Source organism: Elephas maximus, chromosome 25, assembly GCF_024166365.1.
Source record: "Elephas maximus indicus isolate mEleMax1 chromosome 25, mEleMax1 primary haplotype, whole genome shotgun sequence".
Classification (NCBI taxonomy): Eukaryota; Metazoa; Chordata; class Mammalia; order Proboscidea; family Elephantidae; genus Elephas; species Elephas maximus.
In genome coordinates this window covers 39,983,097-40,004,925 of record NC_064843.1, presented here as the reverse complement: position 1 = coordinate 40,004,925, position 21,829 = coordinate 39,983,097, and the positions used below count along the sequence as shown (strand labels likewise).

Below are 21,829 nucleotides of genomic sequence, written 5' to 3'. Positions count from 1 at the left end.
TGCTGGGACTTAAGTCTAGTTATATGCCTAGAAGCAAAAATGGGTGATGGGGATGTGTTCTGAGAACATTCAACAACATCTTGGAAGGTATCTGCTTCAGGCGGTGCTCCAGGCAATGATTTAGATGCCTCCCCAGGGGATGATTCCAACAAAGCTCTTCAGACACAGCTGGGTTAATCTCATCAGATGTAGGCGGAGGTGCTTATGATTTTACTGAGAAGGGCGGCTTAGCAGGCATAGATGCAGTAATCTCTTCAGATGAGGATGAGAAGGCTGATTCTATTGGCAGGAGTGATTCAATAGAATATAGGGGCTTAACGTCCCCAGCTTCCTGATTATCTGCCCATATGTTCCCATCCTGAGTTTCAGGATCCCATTTCTTCCCAAACAATGCCCTCACTTGAACTTCAGACACCAATTGAAGTTGGGAATTCAACTGGCATTAATTCAGCCACTCTCACAATAAGACTCTGGGTTTGATTTTCACCAGAATCAACTCTGTTACTACAAGAAATAAGACTTTCTTTGAAGGCACAAGTGGAATTTTTGAGGTTGTTAAGGGTTTAATGCAGCGCTTGAACTGTGATTCTGAAACCCTAAACTCATCTTTCTTTTACTACTTTGTCTAGCGAAAGTATGACCAACAAACCAACTCCCTCATACTCCTCATTATGACAAAATTGTACAGAAGTGTCAAACATGCAATCACCCAGAGCCTTGCCTCTCTCCAATACCTAATTCTATTGATAGTGATAGTTTACATATTTATATTGCCATCTCACACCATGAATTACCAGTGCCCTCTTTACTACTGGAAGCAGAGTCATCAACTTCTTTAAGACCAACCAGACTTGAGAACCAATTTAGAAAACTCATCCTTACACCTTTGTTTCTCTAGAACCACTCTCAGTACCAATTGCCTTATGTTGGGTTCTCTAGCAAAGCAAAACCACAGAAGAGTATGTAGATAGAGAAAGAGAGAGAGAGAAAGAGATTTATATCAAGAAAATAGCACTCCATGGTGTATAGGCTGGAAATTTCCAAGTCCATGTTTCAGGCTGGAGGCATCTCTCAATTCATGTAGCTGCAGGGGCCAAAGAACACAAGAACTGCAGGAAAGCTTTCACCTCACAGGCCGTGGAAGCCGAAGAATCCCAAGATCAGCAGGCAAGCTGCTAGCTTAAGTCCCAAGAACCGGAGGTCAGAGGAACAGGAGGCAGACACAGAATACAGAGTGAGCAAAACCCTCCAGCTTTGTCAGAAAGTCCATCTATATTGGATGCAGGTCACACCCACAAGGAAACTGCTTTCAACTGACTGGCTGCTCATAACAGATCTCATCATGGAGGTGATTACATTATATCAGATCTCATTACTAAGGTGATTGCATCACTACATAGTTGCCAACCTAATCATAACTGCAAAATCATTGAGAACCATGGCTCAACCAAGTTGGCCCACAACATTAACCATCACAGGAGGCAAAAGATCCATGGTTTGCTGTCTGTGCATAAAATGAATGTTTCACACATCAACCACTGACAGAGTTTGAAAGAAGTGATCTGATTGTTCACTGATCATGACGAGCATCTGTTATTATGTAGTGATTTGTGGACTGACTAGATAGCAGTGAAGTTCATACTTTATGCAATTGCTCACAGTGAATTTATCATGTACTGACTTGAAACTGAAATTTGAACCCATGTTGTTGGGAGATTGCTGTTATTTAACTAAACTCTTCTCTTCAAACTTCATGCATATCGGCACCATGTCAAGGAAGAACTTCCTGTATTTAATAGTTTGTTGTCTGTCTTCAGGGAATAGAATTTAAATTGTAATAGGAAGGGTATCCTCAGAGGTAAAGCAGTGACTGCCCTATAATAGGCTCTTAAATGTTTTGCTTAATAAACAAATGAATAATATTTTATGCCAGACATTGGTTTATATTAGATGTTGAATTTCAAAATAAAGTGGTTTTCCATTCGATCACTTGGTTCTTAAATTCTAAAGTCCTTTCTTTAAAGACTGCTCTCTCTTCTTTGCATTTTAGAAATTCCATCAAAAATTCAACATCCTTTGGAAAGTAAGGAAGTGCTCAAACAACCACCTAACAAAAACACCAAAAAAAAAAAAAAAAAAAACCCACATTAATGCAAGAAACAACTAAAAGAGTTCCCAATAGCCAAGACTGGAATGATTTCTGCAACAAAATAAATAAAATAGTATTGAATTACATCCCAAAATATATAATATTCATGAGTTCATACTAATGCAAGTAAATGATTGAATAAATTAATAAATTTGTGAAAAGAGACAAATATCCCAACCAAATATCTACAAACATTTATGTAGATACTGCACTCTAAAGGAGAAGGAACCTAACTCCCTATTCCTTAAGTGTGTACTGTGCTTGCCCTTCCAAAGAGTACAGAATGGAAGGGGTAGAGGGATGTAACTTTACAATGGAAAAACCTGACAAACACTACCACATCCAGGTGATCAAAGTTCACATCAACAGTTCCAAATCATGTTTATACTAGGCACTCTAAATATGACGTGATGAAAATAGCACTTTACCTCTTGGGAGAAGAGAATGTGAGTGTAGATCATGAACTCAGTTTTGGATACCCGAGGCATAGAAATGAAGGTATCAAGAAGGTTGTAGAATATATGGGTCTATATGATGGGCTCAAGATTACTTAACTAAAAAGAGGTAGATTCAGGATTTGAACCTGGATTGGATCTGGTTCCAAAGCAAATGTTCTTGACTGTTATGCCACTAATATTCCCACCCTCCAAAACTCTTAGAGTTTAACGGAAAGTGAGGGGCAGGAGAATGATCGAAGCGGGAAGAAAGTTTCTGCCCAGTTCTTAGCAGAACCTATGGATGGGCCTCCCAGTGTGGAGTTCACCACTCCAAAAAAATGAAATAAGATGCTGACAACATGAAGGGAGGGGAATCTTGTCATCTAATTGAGGGTGTTCACTTCCTGCTCTGCCTTTTCCTCTTGTTTTAACACCACTCCTGGCTTTGACATCCAGTCTGCCCCTTAGAAGGAAGTGGTGGGGACCACTCACAGCAATGACTGCCTGGCTATGGATGCTTATACAAAAAAGGGTCACCAACAGAGTATCCTCATGTCTCGGTTAGTTTTCTGTGCTGTGATGACTTGTGCGTTGCTGTGATACTGGAAATTTTACCACCGGTATTTTAAATACCAGCAGTCACTCATGGCGGACAGGTTTTAGCTGAGTTTCTAGACTAAAACAGACTAGGAAGAAGGACCAGGCAGTCCACTTCTGAAGAAATTAGTCAATGAAAACCTTAAGAATACCACATTGTCTGATACGGAGTGGGAAGATGAGAACCTAAGGTTGGAAGGCATTCAAAATATGACTGGAGAAGAGCTGCCTCCTCAAAGTAGAGTCAACAGTAACAATGTGCATGGATGGAGTCAAGCTTTTGGAACCTTCATTTGCTAATATGACATGACTTAAAATGAGAAGAAACAATTGCAAACATCCATTAATAATAGGAACATGGTATGTGGGAAATATGAATCTGGGAAAATTGGAAATCATCAAAAATGAAATGGAATGCATAAACATTGGTATTGTAGGCCTTAGTGAGCTGAAATGGACTGGTATTGGCTATTTTGAATCTGACGAGCATATGGTCTACCATGCTGAGAATGACAAATTGTAGAGGAATGTCATTGCATTCATTGTCAAAAAGAGCATTTCAAGATCTATCCTGAAGTACAACGCTGTCAGTAACAGGATAATATCCATACACCTACAAGGAAGACTAGTTAATACAACTCTTATTCAAATTTACACACCAAACATTAAGGCAAAAGATGAAGAATTTGAAGATTTTTACCAACTTCTGCAGTCTGGATTTGATCAAATATACAAGCAAGATGCATTAATAATTATCAGAAATTGGAATGTGGAAGTTGGAAACAAAGAAGAAACGGTAGTTGAAAAATATGGCCTTGGTGATAGAAACAATGCCAGAAATCTCATGATAGAATTTTGCAAGACCAATGACTTGTTAATTGCAAATACATTTTTCAACAGCATAAACGGTGACTATACATGAGGACCTCGCCAGAAGGATAAACACTAATCAAATTGACTACACCTGTGGAAAGAGACGGTAGAAAACTCAGTCTCATCAGTCAGAACAAGGCCAGGAGATGACTGTGGAATAGAGCATCATTATTCCTATGCAAGTTCAAACTGAAGTTGAAGAAAATTAGAACAAGTTCAGGAGTATTAAAATCCAACCTGGAGTATATCCTACCTGAATTTACAGACCATCTCAAGAACAGATTTGACCCACTGAACACTAATGACCAAAACCAGACGGGTTGTGGAATGACATCAAGGACATCATTCATGAAGAAAGCAAGAGGTCATTAAAAAGACAGGAAAGAAAGATAAGACCAAAATGGATGTAAGAAGAGACTCAAACTTGCTCTTCAGTGTAGAGTAGCTAAAACAAACAGAAGAAAAGAAGTAAAACAGCTGAAGAGAATATTTCAAAGGGTGGCTCGAGAAGACAAAGTAAAGTATTATAATGAACGTGCAAAGACCTGGAGTTAGAAAACCAAAAGGGAAGAACATGCTTCACATTGCTCAAGCTGAAAGAACTGAAGAAAAAATGTAAGCCTTGAGTTGCAATGTTGAAGGATTCTATGGACATGTTGATCTAACCAAATGTGGAAAATATAGAACGATATCATTAATATTACACACAAGTAAAATTTTGCTGAAGATCATTCAAAAGCGGCTGCAGCAGTACATGGACAGAGAACTGCCAGGAATTCAAGTCGGATTCAGAAGAGGATGTGGTGACGATAAAGGGATCTGGGCTGAAAGCAGATCCTGGCCTTGTTCTAACTGATAATATTGAGTTTTCCGATGTCTCTTTCCACAGATGTAGTCGATTTGATTCATGTTTATTCCATCTGGCGAGGTCCACATGTATAGTCACCGTTGATGGTGTTGAAAAAATATATTTGCAGTTAATAAGTGGTTGCTTTTGCAAAGTTCCTTTTTTTCCCATTTTATTATTATTTTTTATTGTACTTTAGATGAAAGCTTACAGAACTAGCTTCTCATTAAAGAGTTAGTACACACGTTGTTTTATGACATTGGTTAACAACCCCACGACATGTCAACACTCTCCCGTCTCAACCTTGGGTTCCCTATTACCAGCCTTCCTGCTCCCTTCTGCCTTCTAGGCCTTGCTCCTGGCTGGTGTACCCCTTTAGCCTCATTTTGTTTTATGGGCCTGTCCAATCTTTGGCTGAAGGATGAAGCTCAGGAGTGACTTCATTATTGAGCTGAAAGGGTTTTGGGGGGCCATATTCTCAGGGTTTCTGCAGTCTCCACTAGGCCAGCAAATCTGGTATTTCTTTTTGAGTTAGAATTTTCTTCTACATTTTTCTCCAGCTCTGACTGTGGCCCTCGGTTGTAATCTCTGTCAGAGCAGTCAGTGGTGGTAGCCAGGCACCACCTAGTTGTACTGGACTCAGTCTGGTGGAGGCCAGGGTAGACATGGTCCATTAGTCCTTTGGACTAATCTTTCCCTTGTATCTAGTTTTCTTCATCCTTCCTTGCTCCCGAGTGGGTAAGGCCAGTGGAGTATCCTAGATGGCCCCTCACAGTCTTTTAAGACCCCAAACGCTACTTACCAAAGTAGAATGTAGAACATTTTCTTTATAAACTATGTTATGACAAATGAGCTAGTTGTTCTCTGAGACCATGGTCCCCAGAACCATCAGCTCAGCAGTTTGGTCCCTTAGGGAGTTTGGATGTGTCTATGGAGCTAATGTGGCCTTGCCTTGTACAGGTTTTCTGATTTCCCCAGTAATGTGTATTGTCTTACCCTTCACCAAATTTCCACTTACCCGTTGTCTATTAAATGTTTTTCCATCCTCACACGCCCCTCTCTCATAACCATCAGATTGTTTCTTTTTTGTATGAAAACCTTTTCATAAGTTTTTACAATAGTGGTCTCATACAGTATTTGTCCTTTTGTGATTGACTTATTTCATTCAGCATAATGCCCTCCAGACTCATCCATGTTATGAGATGCCTCACAGATTCATCGTTGTTCTTTATCATTGCATAATACTCCACTGTGTGCATGTACCACAATTTCTTCATCCATGCATCTGTTGATGGGCTTCTAGGTTGTTTCCATCTTTTTGCTATTGTGAACAAAGCTGCAGTGAACATGGGTGTGCATATGTCTATTCTTGTGACAACTCTTATTTCTCTAGGATATATTCCTAAGAGTGGGGTTGCTGGATCATAGGGTATTTCTCTTTCTAGCTTTCTAAGGCAGCGCCATATCGTTTTCCAAAATGGTTGTATCATTTTAAATTCCCTCCAGCAGTGCTTAAGAGTTCCGATCTCCTCACAGCATCTTGAACATTTGTTATTTCCTGTTTTATTGATTCATGCCAGTAATGCCAGGGCAAGATGGTATCTCATTGTGGTTTTGATTTGCATTTCTCTAATGGCTAGACATTGCGAGCATTTCCACATGTGTCTGTTGGCTGCTTGAATGTCTTCTTGGTGAGGTGCCTGTTCATTTCCTTTGCTCATTTTTTAATCAGATTATTGTCTTTTTGTTGTAGAGGTGTTGGATTTTCTTGTAGATTTTAGATATTAGACCTTTGTCTGATTTGTAATAGCCAAAAATTTTTTCCCAGTCTGTAGATTCTCTTTTTACTCTTTTGGCGAAGTCTTTTGATGAGCATGTGTTTAATTTTTAGAAGATCCCAGTTATCTAGCTTATTCTATGGAGCTTGCATGTAGTTGGTTGTAGTTTGTATCCTGTTAATTCTTGTGTATTAGGGCCTCCAGCGTTGATCCTATTTTTTTTCTATAAACTTCATGGTTTTTGGCTTTATATTTATGTCTTTGATCCATTTTGAGTTAGTTTTTGTACATGGTTTGAGGTATGGGTCCTGCTTCACTTTTTGTTTTGCAGATGGTCATCCAGTTTTGCCAGCACCCTTTGTTAAAAGGACTGTCTTTTCCCCATTTGATAGACTTTGTCGAAGATCAGGTGACCATAGGTGGATGGATTTATACCTGGGTTCCCAATTCTGTTCTATTGGTCAAAGTATCCGTTATTGTACCAGTACCAGGCCATTTTGACTACTGTAGCTGTATGTATAGTAGGTTCTGAGGTCAGGTACTGTGAGTCATCCTACTTTACTTATCCAGAGCTTCTTCCCTTTCCATATAAAGTTAAAGATCAATTTTTCCATCTCTTTAAATTATGTTGTTGGTATTTGGATCGGGATTGCATTGTATTTGTAAATTGCTTTGGGTAGAATTGTCATTTTCACAATGTTGAGTCTACCTATCCATGAGTATGGTATGTTTTTCCATGTATATAGATCTCTTTTGGTTTCTTGCAGTAATGTTTTATACTTTTCTTTGTATAGGTCTTTTACATCCCTGGTTAGATTTATTCTTAGGTATTTTATTTTTTAGGGGCTATTGTAAATGGTATTGTTTTGTTTTTATCATTCCCCTTATTGGTGTATAGGAATCTAACTGATTTTTGTATATTTACCTTGTATTCTCTGATGAATCTTTCTATTAGTTGCAGTAGTTTTCTCATGGGGTCTTTTGGGTCTTCTATGTTAGTATCAAATCATCCACAAATAGGGACCGTTTAACTTCTTCATTACCAATTTGGATGGCCTTTGTTTTTATGTTTCTTGCCTTTTTGCTCTAGCTAGAATTTTCAGTACAATGTCAAATAGGAGTGGTGATAAAGGGCATCCTTGTCTTGTTCCTGTTCCCTAGGGAAATGTTTTCAGCCTCTCTCTGTTAAGAATGATGTTGGCCATTTGTTTTGCATGTATGCCCTTTATTATGGTGACAAATTTCCCTTCTATAACTATTTTTTTGAGAGTATCAGGAATGGGTGTTGGACTTTGTTGGATGCCTTCTCTGTGTCTATTGAGATGACCATGTGATTCTTTTCTTTCCTTTTATTTATGTGGTGGATTATGTTGACTGATTTCCTAATGATGAGCCATCTTTGCACACGTGGTTGACTCCTCCTTGGCCATTTTGTATTATTTTTTTGATATGTTGCTGAGTTCTACTGGCTGGAATTTTTTTAAGAATTTTTGCATCTATATTCATGAGAGATATTGGTCTGTAATTTTCTTTTTTTGTGGTGTCTTTGCCTAGTTTTTATATCAGGGTTACGCTGGCTTCATAGAAAGAACTTGGAAGTATCACTTCCGTTTCTATGTTCTGAAATAGTTTGAGTAGTACTGGTACAAACTCTTCTCTAATGTTTGGTAGAATTCTCCAGTGAAGCCATTTGAGCCAGGGCATTTTTTCATTGGGATTTTTTTTTTTTTTAACTACTTTTTAAATCTTTTTTCTTGTTATAGACAGGTTTTCAACATCATTTTGTGTTAGTTTGGGTAGGTAGGGTATTTCTAGAAATTTGCCCATTTCCTCTAGGTTTTCAAATTTGTTGGAGTATAGCTTTTCATAACACTCTGTTATGATCCTTTTTATTTCAGTTGGGTCTGTTCTGATGTCCCCCATTTCATTTCTTATTTGGGATATTTGCATTCTCTTCTGTTTGTCTTTTGTCATTTTGGCCCGTGGTTTGTCAATTTTGTTGATCCTTTCAAAGAACCAACTTTTGGTTTTGTTGATTCTTTCTATTGTTTTTCTGTTCTCTATTTCATTTATTTCTGCTCTGATCTTTATTATTCCCTTTCTTCTGGTGGCTGTGGTCTTTCTTTTTTGTTTTCTTTCTACTTGTTCAAGTTGTTTAGCTAATGTTTTGATTTTGTCCCTTTCTTCTTTTTTGATGTGTGCTTCTATTGCTATAAATTGACCTCTGAGCACTGCCTTTGCTGTGTCCCAAAAGTTTTGGTATGATGTGTTTTCATCCTCATTTGATTCTAGGAATTTTTTTATTCCATCTCTGATTTCTTCTCTTACCCAGTGGTTCTTAAGCAGGGAATATTCAGTTCCATGTAATTTATTTATTTTTCCTTGTTCTTCCTGTTATTTTCTACTTTGATGGTGTTGTGATCAGAGAAGATACTTTGTATTATCTCAGTTTCTTGGATTTTGTTGAGGGTTTCTCTGTGGCCTAAGATGTGGTCTATTCTGGGAAATGTAGCATGTGTGTTGGAAAAGAATGTGTATTTTGCAGCTGTTGGGTGGAATGTTCTATATATGTCTGTGAGGTCAAGTTGGTTGATTGTGCCCTTTAGATCTTCTGTATCTTTGTTGAGTTTCCTTCTCTATGTCCTGTTCTTTCCTGAGAGTGGTGTGTTGAGGTCGCCTACTGTTATTGTGGAACTGTCAATTTCTCTTTTCAGTGCTGCCAGAGTTTGTTTTATGTATTTTGGAGCCCAGTCATTGGGTCCATAGATGTTTACTATGGTTAAGTCTTCATGATGGATCGTCCCTTTAATCATTATATAGTGCTCGTCTTTGTCTTTTATGGTGGATTCTGTATTAAGGTCTATAGTATCTAAGATTAGTATTGCTACTCCTACTCTTTTGTGGAAGATATCTGCTTTATATATTTTTTTCCATCCTTTGATGTTTAATAAATTTACATCTTTGTTTCTAAGACAGCATATTGTTGGATACAGTTTTTTTTAATCCATTCTGTCACTCTGTGTGTCTTTGTGGGTGCATTTCGGCCATTTACATTCAGCATAATTATTGATAGGTGTGAGTTTATTGCTGTCATTTTGTAGGGTTTTTTTTTTTTTTTTGGTGATGCTAACTTTTTCGTTGTTCCTTTTATTCTTCTGTGCTGAATTCCTTTTGTTTGTGGATTTCTTTTTCATTTCTTTTCTTTTTGTGGGTTTTGTTTTTATTAAGACTTTATGTTTTTCTTCTTTTCTTTGATAAGTAGGTTTGTTAACTTTCTTTGTGGTTACCTTGAAATTTATCCTTATCTTCCTAGGTTTGAACTAGTCTATTATCACATGGTATCACCTTGCTTTCCTCTCTATTAGATAGTTGTATACCTACACCATTTATTCCCTCTTTTATTGTTTTGACATCTTTGCCATTTACAAACTAACCTCGCTGGTTCCCTGTTGTAAATCTTTTAGTTTTGATAAATCCTTGAGAGTTCATTTCCTAGATTAGTATCTGGCTGGTGTGGTCTTGTGTGCTAGATGCAGGCTGTTGTCTGATGTTATTTGTTCTCAATCTGAAGGACTCCCTTTAATAATTTTCATAAAGTTGGTTATGTTTTTACATAGATCCTTCGTTTCTCTTTATCTGGAAATGTCCGAATTTCACCACCATATCTGAAAGAGAGTTTTGCAGGATATATTGTTCTTGGTTGGCGTTTTTTTTCTTTCCATGTTTTATTTATGTCATTCCATTGCCTTCTTGCCCGAATTGTTTCTGCTGAGTAATCAGAGCTTAGTCCTATTATTTCCCCTGTGTATGTGACTTTTCATTTTTCTTGAGCTGATCTCAGGATTCTTTCTTTGTCTTTGGTTTTAGTGAGTGTAATTATGATATGTCTTGGTGATTTTCTTTGGGGGTCTATTCTATGTAGGGGTCTATCCTATATGGGGTTCTTTGAGCTTCTTGGATGATCAGCTTTTCATCTTTCATGATATTACGGAAGTTTTCTTTCAGCAATTCTTCAAAGATCCTGTATGTGTTTTCCATTTTCTCCCCCTGTTCTAGAACTCCAATCACTCACAAATTTTTGCTCTAGATTGCATCCCAAGTAATTCTCAGAGTTTTTTCATTTTTCTTTGTTCTTTTTTCTGATTTTTCCTCAAATATTGTTGTATCTAAGTGTTTGTCTTCATTTTGCTGATCCTGTCTTCCATCATTTCAAATCTGCTCCTCAGCCCTTCTATGGTGCTGGTCATTTCTGAAATCTTGTTGTTTATCTTTTGGATTTCTAATAATTGTTTTTGTATGATTTCTAGTTGTGAATTTATTTTGGTATTTTGTTCCTGTATTATTTTCCTGAATTATTCCATTTTTTGTTCTGTACTGTCTACGAATTTGTCTATCTTTTCCTCATCTTTGTCTGCTTTTTGCTTCAACTCTTGGATAGCTCTGAATATTATTCTACTGGAAAGTTATCTGGTGTTTTATTTTGGACTCCCACTGGAATCATCCCCTCCTTGCTTCATTTTTTAATTGTAGTTCTGTTTGTTTTCTCCTGTTTTCTTTATTTGGTTACGTCTGAGTAGGTGGGCTGTGTGTTCTTTGTTGTTTAATCATCTGTGGTCACGATAACTTTTCACCTCCTTATCCAATGGGCAGGGCCAATCATGCAACTGCTGTGCAGCAGAGCAGGTCCAGCTGATGGGGAAGGGCTGGGATGGGCTGTTTTTGGCATGTACTTGGGTCTACAGGACTGGCTGGTAATCAATGCTGGGCAGGTTCTGATAGGCTATGCCTGTGCTGCTTAGGGGTATGATGTTCAGTACATGGTGCAGGTAGGCAGGAAGGAGGGGGGAGGTTGTGATGTGTGGAACTAATATGGTTATGAGAAAGAGGAGAGGGAAACAGGAGCCAAAAACAAACAAACAGGGTGTCAAGGGAGCTTGCCGTTGGAGTGGAGAAATAAGAAACTGAGAAAGGGGAAAAACAAAAGGAAAAAAGAAAGAAACAGGGAAAAAATAATCACATAAAAAATTGGAAGAAAAAAGAAAAGAAAAGCCCCTAGCAGTCCCACCATTGCAGCTTCAAGGACTGGGGAAATGGCTCCCGGTCTGCCCAGTATAACCTGGCTCGATGTGCCAGTATTCAGAAGACAAGAAAAGAAAGTAAGTATAGAGAGACGAGAACTGAGACTTGAAGACAGAAAGGAAAAGAGTGAAAAAAAAAAAAAGAAAGAAAAGAGAAATGTCCCCAGGGATCCCACCTACGTGGCTATGAATTGGGAGAGTGGCTCCTAAGCTGTGCTGTGCAGCCCTGCTAAAAGGGGCTCCAAAGCCATGAAAAGGAAAACAAAACAATTAAACAAAACAAAATGGAATAAAGCAAAACAAAACAAAGCACTAAAAAAAAAAGAAAAGAAAGAAAAAAAAAAAAAAGAACCATGGGGATCCCACCAGCATGGTGTTGTGGGCCAGGGAAGTGTTTCCCCAGTTGAGCAGCACTTCAAATCCTTTCAAGAGGAAGCAAAGATGGCACACAGAGCCAGGTGTTGAAGAGAAAGGACAGTTAGGTTGTGGGAAGCATGGGGAAACCAAAAGAAATGGAAAAAAAGCAACATCAGCAACAGACAAAGGGCACGTAGGGAGTGTGGGCAGGGTGAATCCAAGTGGCCCGGGGCCGAAGCAGTTGCCTCTTGGCCAAGAGACTGCCACCAGTGGGAAGCAGAGGAGTCCGGGGGACAGGGAGGAAGAAGGATGGGGGTTAGGAAGGCATATATCGCCAGCTACCAGGTGCCCTGTCTCCTGCTGGGAACTTTGTGGAGCTGCTTTTCTGTACTACCTGTCCACTGATCTCTGATGTGGGTGGGGTGAATACACAGATGCTGCTCTTCCTGGCTGTTTGAGCCACCACTGCCAGCCAGGAATCACATAGGTAGAGCAGTGGGGAAAGGATGGGGGGTGGGAAAGCATGTATTGCTGGTTACCAGGTGCTCTGTCTCCTGCTGGGAGCTCTGTGAAGCTGCTTTCCTGTGCTCCCCGTCTGCTGATATCCGGCAGGAGTCCAAGATGGCAAATCTGTGCTGCATTATCTGATAGGGAACCTCTGTATGTATGTCTCCTAGCTCTCTGTTCTCTGTCAGTTTGTTATCATATTTGGTGCTTGGCTGAGTTCTCTATATCTGCATTTGACAATTCCATTTCCAGGACTGACATTTGTCTCCATCTTACTTCGTTTTTCAGGTCTTTGCTGTGGAGGGACAGTGTGGTGCTTCTGTCTATAGAGCCATGTTGGCCAGAAGTCTGGTCTTCCAAATTTCTATTATGTAATTTCTGGCATCGTTTCTATCACCAAGGCCATATTTTTCAACTACTGTTGTAAAACTTGGCTGAAGATCATTCAAAAGCGGCTGCAGCAGTACGTCAACAGATAACTGCCAGAAATTCAAGCTGAATTCAGAAGAGGACATGGTGATCATAAATGTATCCTGTCTGAAAGCAGAGAATACCAGAAAGATGTTTACCTGTGTTTTATTGTCTATGTAAAGGCATTTGAATGTCTGGATTGTAACAAATTATGAATAACATTGTGAAGAATGGGAATTCCAGAACAGCTAATTGTGCTCATGAGGAACCTGTATGTAGGCAAAGAGGCAGATGTTCAAAGAGAGCAAGTGGATACTGCATTGTTTAGTCAAGAATGGTGTTTGTCAGGGTTGTATCCTTTAACCGTACTTATTCAATCTGTATGATCACCAAATAATCCAAGAAGCTGGACTACATGAAGAAGAATGGGGCATCAGGAATGAAAGAAGACTCATTAACAACTCGTGATATGCAGATAACACAACCTTGTTTCCTGAAAGTGAAGAGGACTTGAAGCACTTACTGTTGGAGATCAAATCCATACCTTTAGTATGGATTACACCTCAGCATAAAGGTGTCAGAAACCCTCACAACTGGACCAATAAGCAACATCATGTTAAAGAGAAGATTGAAGTTGTTAAAGATTTCATTTTACTTGGATCCACAATCAATGCCCATGGAAGCAGCAGTCAAGAAATCAAACAATGCATGGCACTGGGCAAATCTGTTGTGAAAGATCTCTTTAAATCATTAAAAAGAAAATACGTCATTTTAAGGAGTAAGGTGTGCCTGACACAATCCATAGTGTTTTCAATTGCCTCACGTGCATGCAAAAGCTGGGCAAAGAATAAAGTATACCAGAGAAGAATTGATACCTTTGATTAATGGTGTTGGTGAAGAATATTGAATGTATTATTTACTGCCCTCAGAACGTACAAATCTGTCTTGGGAGAAGTACAACCAAAATGCTATTTAGAAGCAAGGATGGCAAGAATTCATCTCACATACTTTGGACACGTTATCATGAAAGACCATTCCCTTGAGAAGGACATCATGCTTGGTAAAATAGAGAGTCAGCAAAAAAGAGGAAGACTCTTTCTCAATGAGATAGATGGATGCAGTGGCTGCGACAATGGGCTCGAGTATAACAATAATTGTAGGGATGGAGCAGGACCGGGCAGCGTTTTCTTCTGTTGTACGTAGGGTCACTATGAGTCTGAACTGACTCACTGTCCCCTAACAACAGGAGGTGTTTCAATCTTTGCTTAGGTCCTGATTGAGCTCAGGTTGTGGTGCTGAGCAGGGCAGCCTTGATGTTCTCTCCATGGGATCATGTCTGTACTCCACATATTACCGGTGCAGACGATCACTCCTTGGCCCTGATGTGTCGTTGCCCTCCTAGCCCCTCCTAGTCCCCAGAAGGGACTCTGGGTGTCCTTGGTACATGTTCTTTCTTGATCTAGAGGGACAAGAATGAGCATTGTATTTGACAGACTCTTGCTACCTTTTGACCCTGGAAAGTTTCGTAAAATCTTTGAGCCTGGATCTTCTTACCAAAATGGAGGCAGTAATACCCATCTCATAGGACTGAGGAGTGAAGGAGGTAATGCAAGAAAATCAAATGATTGAGGTTTTTCTTCCTTTTCCCTAAATGACACCCCACTGAGCAGTGTGAGATGCAGGTGAATGTTTGCCTGGGCTCCTGCCTCAGGTTACTGTGTCTGGGCAGGGCCCAGAGCAGTGGGAAGAGTTGTCACTGATGGGCCCCTGTGGTCTCAGGTGGGAGAGAGGAGGCCCTGTCAGATGAGCTCCCAGGTGCCCTCTGGAGGCTCTTCTTGCCCACCCTTCTCTTCCTGGATCTCCTCACAGGCCACAAGGTGCTGCTGATGAGAAAGGTCTCAACACTCCATTCTGCAGGATGTGGAGGGCTTGAGCTCAAGTTGAAAGGAGGCTCAGGCTTCAAGGAGATGGATGAGATGGTGGTCAGAGCCTGATCTGGGAGCAGGTGAAATTAGAAAGGACCCGGTCAAGAAGGGCCTACAAGGTCACATGGTAGTAAGTTTCATCTGGAGGTCAGAAAGGGACACATCTCCCTACTTACCCAGCAAATAATAATAATAATAATAATTATTGTCCTTGAGTCTATTAAAATTCATGATGACTCCATGTGATACAAAGCATAACTGTGTCACAGGGTTTTCTTGGACGTAACCTTATAAAAGCAGATGACTAGACCTTTCTTCCATGGCATCACAGGGCAGATTCAAACCAACAACCTTTCTGTTATTAGCTGAGTGCAAGCCAATTCACCCAGGGGCATTACTTCCCCAGAAACCTCCCTACATCCTCTAAGAGCCTCCATCTCATGTATAGTAATGAGGAAAATGGGGTTTGATCAAGGATTTTCAAAAGATGTCCAAGAGTCAGTAGAAGGGGTTAAGTCTTGGGAGGGGGCTGTGTCTGTCCTCACCGAGCAGGGCATCCAATCCTTCTGCCTCCCATGCTGAGCACAAGTGCAGACCCTCGGGAAACAGGTGTTGAGTGAGTGAGTGGATGGATGGATGTGCTTCACCACAGCAGCTCCCTCCCCTGCACTGAGGGAGCTTCAGGCTCTGCTGCTTCCTTCCTAGCTGAGAGAGGAGAAATATGGAGCAATGAGCTTTATAAGCCTCCCCTTGCTGCCTGCTTGCCTCCCACCCTCCTCTCTACATCACAGTGCGGGGTCTCAGTACAAGGCGTGGAGAAGCCCAATAGGAAAGCTGAGGGCTCATCCAGCTAATTCCACCTGGGGAAGGAGAATAGGGGGCCTGAATCCCACCCTCGTGTCTAAGTTCTTGCATGTCCTACTCCTCTCCCTCTTCTCGAGTACCAATTCCTCCAATTTAGGTTTGTTTTCTGAATCTACGTAGGGGTCAAAACCTACCATTTTATTATGATCACGGATAGAGTGGGTCAGGAATTCAGACAGGGCACAAGAATGGCTTGTGTCTACTGTATCTTTTCTAGGACCTCAGATTGAAAGATTCAGACTGCGTGGGCTAGAATCATCTGGAAACCAAAAAAAAAAAAGAGCCAAACCTGTTGCCGTCAAGTCATTCCAACTCATAGCCACCCTATGGGACAGGGTAGAACTGCCCCGTGAAATTTCCAAGGAGCTCCTGGCAGATTTGAACTGCTGACCTTTAGGTTAGCAGCTATAGCGCTTAACCACTACCCCACCAGGGTTTCCGAAGAATCATCTGGAAACTTCTATAATTATATGGTGATAGAATCTGGCTATGGGCTGGCATCTCAGCTGAGATTCGAACAATAAGTATCCCAAAAGAGCAAGATGGAAATACAGAGAAATTGAATGATCTAGCCTAAAATGTCACAGAGCATCACTTCGGCGGTAGACACAGACTGCCCAGGTTCAGGAGGAGGGGAACAGACACCCACAACACACGGACGTGGTGTCGAGAGGGTGTGGGACAGGGATAGCAACGTGGTCATCTCTGGAAAATACAATCTGTCATTCTTCAAAAGAGGGGTTGGGGTTGGGATGATGGACGTCACAGGGAACCCTATTGTCAACTTCTTGTCAAGACCCCTGTATGGAATCTCTCTCAGAAGGAAAAAAAAAAAAAAAAAAGCTAGACTAATACGGTCTCAAGGGAAGAGGAAACTTGTCATGTCTCAGATTTCCCCACTGATTTTGTCCGTTCTCATCACAAATGTACAGTCAGCCTCTAGGAAGGAGGGAGGGGCCTGGAGCAGAGAAGAAACTAAGTCACAGACAGCAGTGCCTGGCGATGGGCCCACAGAATTGAAGAGCTCAGGGTTGAGAGACTCTGGACACCATGGTGTGAGGTGGACATGATTGTTCAGAAGTGGGAAGTGGAGGCACATTCTTGGTGTGGGCATGGCTCCTGCTATCTGCTCTCCCCACAGCTGACTCCAGGCTGGGGGGCAGGCAGGAGAGGTACTTCTGGTCCTAGCTGTGTTGCTCTCCCTGCAGGTTGATCAACCCTAGTCCCCTTCTTCCTTCCTCCCACCGCAGGCTTCCTCCATCCTCTAAAACAGAAACCACAAGCCCCTCCCAGATTTTAACTCCTTGCTCAGTCAAAGCTACCTTCCCAGCAAGAAGGAGAAAGGAAGAGATCCCTGTACCCCTGGCAGGGACTGGCTGCAAATCCAGGATCTTTCAATAGACACTGACTCAGGCACATTGAAACCACTGATAGCACTGGAGTGGGGAAAACAGGGCCCCCACCCCCTGGGATCTCCACCCAAAGGGAATGTTGGCCCTATGGAGCTCTCCTCCTGACTCCAGCTGTGTAGCTCATCTGACCCCAGATGTTGGGTAGGTACAGGAGGCTGACACACCTTCCATCACTGAGAGGTTCTGGGGCAGAAGCCTTCATCCAGCCCATGCCCCTGGTGCTCTTGGATGAGGAAGGGCTACCGGCGTCCCTGGGATGGCATGTAGGGCCTAGGGCACAGAGTGTGGGCACTGAACGGGTTGGCCAGGACCTCTCCAAAAATCATTGTTTCTTTGAACCCTCATCTCAGGAACCTCTTAGTTGGTGTGTGGTTTCTCTTTCACAATCGAGAAGCAGAAACTGCCAGAGTCTCACAGCCCTTTCCTCCCATCACAGTCACTTGCTCTGACACCACAGGAGAAAAGGCTACATCTCTCCCTGCAGAGCAGAGTCCAGGGCCTCCCCAGGGCAACATTAGCAAAAAGAGCAAGCTCCAGGGACCACCATGATGCCTGTCTCTGCCAACCAGCCCTGCCTGCCTCGGCTTTCCCTACTGCTGCTTCTGCTGCTGGGACTCACAGGTAAGTGTGGCCCCCCTGGGGCACCACCCGGCAGGGATGCTCACCTGAGCCTGAGCTTGACAGTGGTGCCCCTCCCTCCTTGGCAGTGGGGCAGATGGATCCCAATCCCCTCACCTCCTGTTGCCCTCCTTCTTCTTAAATTACCTCACAGTCCTCAGGCTTCTTTCTCCTCTGCCTCTTCATCTTTAAGACATTTCCTTAAATAGTTGTTTAAAACAAGAAACTCCTAAAGAAATCCCCATAGAAGCCTTACTTTTTCCCCAGGGAGGTCTTACTGCTTGGAGGGGTCCTTTCCTATCCCAACCAGATCCAGCAGGGTTTACCCCACAGCAGTTCCAGTCCTTCATTCAGTCCTTCCTCACCTCCCACAGAGTCACTGGGTGGGGCCCGGCTACTAAGTGATAGAAAGTTTAGTTGTTCGATTCCACCAGAGACACCTAAGAGGAAAGGCCTAGCAAATCTACTTCTGAAAGATCACCGTCATTGAAAACCATATGGAGCACAGTTCTACTCTGACACACACAGGGTCACTGTGAGTCAGAATCCATATGACAGAAATTGATTTTTGCTGTTTTGTCCTTCACCTCCCACACACCTGGCACCCTGTGAAGGCTTCATGCCCTCCTGGGACTTAACCTGCAGGCTCTGGCACCATCTTGAAGGAGGATGTGAAGGTGCAGCATCGGACTCTTTCTTCCTGCTGAAGACCATAGATCTTGGGAGGCTGGCTGCCTAAATACATACGCAAGTATGTGTGTGTATATGCACGTGTGTATACATACATATGTATGTATTTGTGTATATGACATATATATGTGTATACACATATGTGTATATGCATCTGTACATATGTGTATTATATGTTTGTGTGTGTATACATATGCATGTGTTTATGTGTGTATATAGGCAAGTATATGTATATACATATGTATATTTACACATGTATGTACTCGTGTATGTGTGTATATATATGTATGTGTATAAAAAACGTAATATATATGTATTAGTGTATAAACCAAAAAAAACTGCAAACCCATTGCACTCGAGTCAATTCCGACTCATAGCGACCCTATAGGATAGAGTAGAACTGCCCCTATAGAGTTTCAAAGGAGCGCCTGGTGGATTTGAACTGCTGACCTTTTGTTTGCAACCATAGCTCTTAACCACTATGCCACCAGGGTTTCCGTATTAATGTATATGTATGTGATTGAGCATGCAATCAAGATGCGTTGATAATTACTGGTGATTGGAATGTGGAAGTTGGAAACAAAGAAGAAGGATCAGTAGTTGGAAAATATGGCCTTGGTGCTAGAAACAATGCTGGAGATTGAATGATAAAATTTTGCAAGACCAACGACTTCTTCATTGCAAATACCTTCTTTCACCAACATAAACGGTGACTATACACATGGACTTCGCCAGATGGAACACACAGAAATCAAATTGACTACATCTGTGGAAAGAGATGATGGAAAAGCTCAATATCACCAGCCAGAACAAGGCCAGGGGCCAACTGTGGAACCGACCATCAATTGCTCATATGCAAGTTCAAGCTGAAATGGAAGAAACTCAGAGCAAATCCACAAGAGCCAAAATATGACCTTAAGTCTATCGCACCTGAATTTAGAGACCATCTCAAGAATGGATTTGACACACTGATCACTAGTGATGGAAGACCAGACGAGTTGTGGAATGACATCAAGGACATTATCCATGAAGAAAGCAAAAGGTCACTGAAAAGGCAGGAAAGAAAGAAAAGACCAGGATGTATGTCAGAGGAGACTCTGAAACTTGCTCTTGAGTGTCGAGCAGCTAAAGCAAAAGGAAGAATTGGTGAAGTAAAAGAACTGAACAGAAGATTTCAAAGGGCATCTCGAGAAGACAAAGTAAATTATTATAATGGGATGTGCAAAGAGCTGGAGATGGAAAACCAAAAGGGAAGAACACGCTCGGCGTTTCTCAAGCTGAGAGAACTGAAGAAAAAATTCAAGTCTCGAGTTGTAATAGTGAAGAATTCCATGGGGAAAATATTAAACGATGCAGGAAGCATCAAAAGAAGATGGAAGGAATGCACAGAGTCATTCTGCCAAAAGAATTAGTCGATATTCAACCATTTCAAGAGGTGGCATATGATCAGGAACCGATGGTACTGAAGGAAGAAGTCCAAGCTGCTCTGAAGGCATTGGCGAAAAACAAGGCTCCAGGAATTGATGGAATATCAATTGAGATATTTCAACAAACAGATGCAGCGCTGAAGGTGCTCACTCGTCTATGCCAAGAAATATGGAAGACAGCTTCCTGGCCAGCTGACTGGAAGAGATCCATATTTATGCCTATTCCCAAGAAAGGTGATCCAACCGAATGTGGAAAGTATTGAACAATATCATTAATATCACACGCAAGCAAAATTTTGCTAAAGATCATTTCAAAAATGGCTGCAGCAGTATATCAACAGGGAATTGCCAGAAATTCAGGCCAGTTTCAGAAGGGCACATGGAACCAGGGATAACATTGCTGATGTCAGATGGATCCTGGCTGAAAGCAGAGAATATCAGAAGGATGTTTACCTGTGTTTTGTTGACTATGCAAAGGCATTCGACCGTGTGGATTATAAAAAAAACTATGGATAACACTGCGAAGAATGGGAATTCCCGAACACTTAATTGTGCTCGTGAGGAACCTTTACATAGATCGAGGGGCAGCTGTTCGGACAGAACAAGGGGATACTGATTGGTTTAAAGTCAGGAAAGGTGTGTGTCAAGGTTGCATTCTTTCACCATACCTATTTAATCTGTATGCTGAACAAATAATACGAGAAGCTGGACTATATGAAGAAGAATGGGGCATCAGGATCGGAGGAAGACTCATTAACAACCTGGGTTATGCAGATGACATAACTTTGCTTGCTGAAAGTGAAGAGGACCTGAAGCACTTACTAATGAAGATCAAAGGCCACAGCCTTCAGTATGGATTACACCTCAACAGAAAGAAAACAAAAATCCTCACAACTGGACCAATGAGCAACATCATGATAAACGGAGAAAAGATTGAAGTTGTCAAGGATTTCATTTTACTTGGATCCGCAATCAACAGCCATGGAAGCAGCAGTCAAGAAATCAAAAGATGCATTGCATTGGGCAAATCTGCTGCAAAGGACCTCTTCAAAGTGTTGAAAAGTAAAGATGTCACCCTGAAGACTAAGGTGCGCCTGACTCAAGCCATGGTATTTTCAATCACATCATACACACATGAAAGCTGGACAATGAATAAGGAAGACTGAAGAAGAGTTGACACCTTCGAATTGTGGTTTTGGCGAAGGATATTGAATATACCATGGACTGCCAAAAGAACAAACAAATCTGTCTTGGAAGAAGTGCGGCCTGAATGCTCCTTAGAGGCAAGGATGGCGAGACTGCGTCTTACATACTTTGGACGTGTTGTTAGGAGGGATCAGTCCCTGGAGAAGGACATCATGCTTGGCAGAGTACAGGATCAGCAGAAAAGAGGAAGACCCTCAACGGGGTGGATTGACACAGTGGCTGCAACAATGAGTTGAAGCATAACAATGATTGTAAGGATGGCACAGGACCGGACAGTGTTTCGTTCTGTTGTGCATAGGGTCGCTATGAGTTGGAACCAACTCGACGGCACCTAACAACAACAACAGCATGTGTATACGTATGTGTGTACATATGTATGTGGAAACCCTGGTGGCATGGTGGTTAAGTTCTACAGCTGCAAACCAAAAGGCCTTTAGTTGGAATCCGTCAGGTGCTCCTTGAAAACTCGATGGGGCAGTTCTTCTCTTTCCCATAGGGTCGCTATGAGTCCGAATCCACTCAACTGCAATGGTGATATATGTATGTATGCGCATGTGTATATTATATGCATGTGTATATGTATACATAGGTGTTGCTGCCTGCTGTGGAGTTGATTTTCTACTCATAGAGACCCTGTGTGACAGAGCAGAACC

General features: G+C 41.5%; 1 protein-coding gene across 9 annotated transcripts in view; it reads left to right on the top strand.

Annotated features, from left to right (window-relative positions):
• Positions 1–17,679: 17,679 nt before the first annotated feature.
• Positions 17,680–21,829, top strand: part of LOC126067441 (signal-regulatory protein beta-1-like) — a 173,451-nt gene continuing 169,301 nt past the window's right edge. For all 9 annotated transcript variants that reach the window (XR_007515401.1, XM_049869307.1, XM_049869303.1 and 6 more), the window contains exon 1: positions 17,680–17,856. Coding sequence is in view for 8 of the 9 variants with exons in the window: in XM_049869307.1 (XP_049725264.1) it covers positions 17,781–17,856 (76 nt within the window). In the remaining variant the exon portion in view is untranslated. The remainder of the gene's footprint in view (positions 17,857–21,829) is intronic.